We start from the raw sequence: 4,347 nt of genomic DNA, 5'->3' as shown, positions 1-4,347 counted from the left end.
ACAATGCACTGGTGAATGCAGAATTCTTGTGTTTTTTATTATTATTATTAATAATAATAATTGCTAGTAATATATACTCAGCTTATTTAAAGTGTTCAATAAAAACTGAATGTCCCAGCGACTCAGGCTTCTGTCTCTTGGATGCACATCAGATGCAGAGGGCAGCCTGGTCCCAAAAGCTTGCACAGTCTTGCCTAGGGCTTCTGGGGAGACCCTCGGAGACCACAAGCCAACCTGGCTTAGCCCAAGATCTCAGGCCAAAGTGGCCATCTCAGTTGAAATGGCTTTGGTCAAATTCCCATTTATTATTTAAGTTCTTTGGGTTCGTGCCCTTGAGTCTGTGTTCGTGGCAGTACACAAGAAAGCAAAGAGCAGACAAGCTGTGTCTCTTTATTGCTACAAAGTGGGTTCAGCCAGCGGGTAAGACAGAGGAGTGACACGTGCCACCTCAAAAAAGCCTGCCTTTAACACCCTTTTGCTCTTCAAGCAAGCTAATTCTCATAGCAATTCATCAGCTATATATGGCACACAAGACCCCGTAATACACTAAGAGCGTTTTCGCCTGGTTGAACATGACTTCCTCTGGTCTTGCCTGGTTGCAATGTTACATCACGGCTATTTTGCCTAATCTTTGCACGTGCACATGTGTAGTAACTATTTAAAATGTCTTGCAAAGCCATCAGTCCACTGCAAGTGCCAGAGTTGCTTTTGCTTTTGCAATGTGCCATCACATCGTACAATCCTAAAGGTCATTGCTTTACTTCCTAATTAGCAAAAAAAAAAAAAAAAAACAAACCCCACAACTGTCAGCACAGACGCCAGCCGCTTCAGGTACAGCTTCCCTCCAGCGCCGAGGCTTTGCCGAGTCTGTTGCTTGCTGGGTTGCCTGACAGCCGTGGCCAAGCTGCTCCTGCGATGGATGGGACCAGACAGAAAGTCCCTGCTGTGGGGAGGGCATCTGGCCGGGTGTGGGGTTGTGCTGTCCCCCACTCCCATGTCCTTGCACGCCAGCACCGTGGCTCGCTCCATGCTGGGTATGTTGCATGGCTGCAGCACTGAGCATCAGGGCCCGGGATCCCCATCACACACCAGCCCAAGTGCCCAGAAAGACGCAGGGTACCCTGTGCAGGTGTGGGGCTGGGCTGTGAGACCCGTACCGTTCTACTGAAGCACATCAGCTGGGGAGAAACGACCACTGCCACCGCCTCCCCCAGCCTGCATGATGCCCGAGCGTCACTGGGAAGGACCTGGTGGGCAGGGGTCTGTGGGAGGGAAGCAGGTTGCTTGCATGGATGGGACATCTGGGCAGGGATGCAGCAAGGCTGAAGCAGAGGTGATGTGGGGTGCAGGTGCTGCAAAGAAAGGCAGAGAGCAAGGGTGAGGATGAGGTGCTGCCCAGTCTCCACAGCATGCAGTGGGGCTGGGAAGGTGGCTTGCAAAGGGATTTCCCCCATCTTTCCCCTTGCTGCACCACAGCTTGGGGGGAGGTCTCTTGAACTACCACAGGCCAGGGGCTCCCATGGCAGTGAAGGGATGGAGGCAAGCTCCGTCCAGCACAGCGAGGTGCCTGCATCCCTCTCCCTGTCCAACATGCCCCACGCAGAGACCCAGGCTCCCCTCTTTCCTCCATGCACACCCCACAGGCCCCACACACCCCTGGCACGGGCACACTCACGGCAGCGGTGCTGGGGCCAGCAGCCATCGTCACATGAAAGAGCTCGGTCCCGCCGCTTTCTCACAGATCCAGAGGTGCAGGTGGTCGGGACTGGTGCACTGGGCAGGTTTGATGTTCCCACGGGTTATTATGGCACAGGACCCGTTTGACTTTGACTGCCATGGCCTGGATGGGGGGAAATGACACATCAGGGGGCTGCCACCGACCTATCCACCACCCCCTGACGAATGCCTTTTGTACACTTGCACGGGAGGGGTTGAATGCTGCAGTCAAATGGGGGTTCCCCCAGTTCTCCCCTACCAATTTCACAGCCTGAAGCCTCAGCCAACACACTTCTGCCCTTCCTCGGGCAGGCTGAGAAACCCCTCTGCAAAAGGTTTGCATTGCCTGCGACTCCCTTGAGCCTCCCCTTAGCCTGAATCTCAGCCTTGCTGCTGGGGGATATTTCATCCCTGCGATGCCCAGTGGTGGGGAGACCCCAGTCCTCCCTGAGGGCACACGGATGGCCAGAGGAGCTTCCCTGGGCCGTGGGGCTGCGGTGGGCTGCAGCCCTCCATCGCAGGGCTGAGAATGGAGGGACAGGCAGTGGGCAGGGGCTGGGTACCCAGCACCCCACCAGATGGGTCTGTTCCTCCCCAATGCTCTCAGACACTGCAAGAGGAAGCAGTGGTGAGATGGCGAGGGGGTGCATGTGGCGGGGAGGAGCCCAGGACCCTCTGCAGGTGGGAAGGCCTGATCACCCCTCGAGGAAAGATCAGGGAGGCACATGGGGGAGAGAGTTGGTGCTTGAACACTTTGTCTAGACCCCAAATAAAACTTGCGGTTTCTTCTGTCCCCTCTCGCTGCCTCCTCCTTGCGCATGCTCTGCACGTGCTGCCCCCCAAGTCTTGGCTTTCCATTCGCACAGCCTCTCAGCATCTCATCACACCACTGCACCCACCTCCCCCCTGCTTTGATGCTCTTTATTGCCCAGTGCTTGTGCGTGGGAGTGGGTACCGCTGGGATTTAGAACACTTCCTAAAGCCATGATGAAGGAGAGGGGGTTTTGGCAAGAGGCTGTGCTGCCGAGTACCTTTCATAAAGGGAGCCATCCACCCAGAACCAGGCGTCCGAGACTCCCTCACCCTCCAGGTCCCCTTCCTCCAGCCAGCCGTAGTCGTACCATGGGTAGCTGCTCTTCTGCAGCCCGATCCAGTACGGGATGTCCGCATTCTTCAGAAAGGTCTGAGGAAGGAGAAAAAGGGGCTTTTAGTGGCTTTTCCATGGTACCTATGTACTGCAGTGTTTGCGGGGGGCAGTCACCTCCCCAGGGAGCCCTTGGGGCTGGAGGTCCTTGGGGCAGGACAGCTGAGCAGCCCTGGTGCCCTGTTGGGCAGCATCCAGGGGTGCAAGAGCCTCTCTGCTCCATGCCCACCACCAGCCATGTGCTCCAGAGATCAGCCTTGCACCCTCCAATATTTCAGCAGGCCAGGGGCCCCCAGAGAGGTGCTAGTCCATCTGGGAAGCTCAGGGCTGGATATACCAGCTCCTGCCCTCACTTTCCCCAGTACGCTACCGGCACGGTCCAGCGACTCCAGGATTTGGTGACCAGAAGCTGAGAATATTTCTTCTCACACTCATCTCTGCTTTCCTCCCATGTCTTCTTCTCCGACGAGATGAAGAGGCACTTGCCCCTGTACAGCAGCCAGCCCGAAGGGCAGCAATCTGGAGGCAGGGGCACAGCTCAGGTGCTTGCTTAGCCACAGATGCCCTGGGGGAGGACCAGGAACAGCCCCACATCTTCCCAGCAGAGATCACAGGCTCAGCCTCTGCTCCAGGCACAGCTTCAGCCTTCGGACCACCCCGCCTCCACCGTACGGCCAAAAAAGCCAGTGCCCGTGCCTTGGCACTGCACCTAAGGGGTGCCAGTCCCCCTGGGGCACCCCATCCCTTCTCCACCATTGCCCTACCTATAGCCGTGCAGGAGCGCAGGATGGCCACAGTGCTCTCGCTGTTGTTGAGCTTCCCCTGCACCTCCTGCATCTCCTTCTCCGTCTTTCCCAGGACCCCCATGACGCGCCTCAGTTCGGCGTTCAGGCTCCCCATCTCCAGCTGGCTGCTGTTGCCCTCCCTCCACGCTCGCTGCAGCTCTGCTCTGGCCCACGCCAGCTCCAGCCGTGCCTGCTCCAGGCTCTGCTCCCGTGCGCTCACCTCCTGCGAGAGCCGGTCCTGCTCGGCTGCGTGCTGACGGGCGGCGCGCCCTGCCAGTCTGGGGACAGGGTGGGTGAGCTGGGGCACAGCCATGGGACAGCCTGGGCAGGGGGACATGGGACTGACCCTGCTCGGGATGGGGGGCAGGATGGGCTGGGTGAGGTAGGGAGGTGTCCATGCTGGGTGGGAAAGTCACGGCAGGTCAGGGACTGGGTAGGAGCTGGCAGGGGAGAGCAGGGCAAGGCAGGACAGGGTGTAGGAGCAAACAGAGCAGGGCAGGGGCAGGGAGGGTGCAGCAATCCAAGGCTAGGCAAGGCTTGGAAGGGAAGGGAAAGGAGCAGAAATTGAGGTGAGGAAGGTGGGTGATGGGAGGCAAGGGTGGCACCTATGATGTGTGAGGGATACAGGCCAGCTTGTGGCAGACAGAGCAGAGGGACTCAGCCACAAGCAGAGTGCGTGGGCATGACTCTGTTCACCCCCCC

At 58.0% G+C, this 4,347-nt stretch overlaps 1 protein-coding gene across 1 annotated transcript; it reads right to left on the bottom strand.

Moving 5' to 3' along the window:
* Positions 1–1,704: 1,704 nt before the first annotated feature.
* On the bottom strand, positions 1,705–3,923 carry LOC104155000 (B-cell differentiation antigen CD72-like; the record flags this gene model as incomplete). The annotated part of the gene is made up of 4 exons (XM_009706190.1): positions 1,705–1,840; positions 2,748–2,899; positions 3,231–3,379; positions 3,625–3,923. Coding segments are annotated over 4 exons (736 nt in total), but the record flags the coding sequence as incomplete, so codon positions are not given.
* Between the last annotated feature and the right edge of the window lie 424 nt (positions 3,924–4,347).

The sequence above is a fragment of the Cariama cristata genome, unplaced genomic scaffold (genome assembly GCF_000690535.1).
Source record: "Cariama cristata isolate BGI_N322 unplaced genomic scaffold, ASM69053v1 scaffold26218, whole genome shotgun sequence".
Lineage (NCBI taxonomy): Eukaryota > Metazoa > Chordata > Aves > Cariamiformes > Cariamidae > Cariama > Cariama cristata.
The sequence above is the reverse complement of the archived record's forward strand: the minus strand, read 5'-3'. Positions and strand labels throughout refer to the sequence as shown.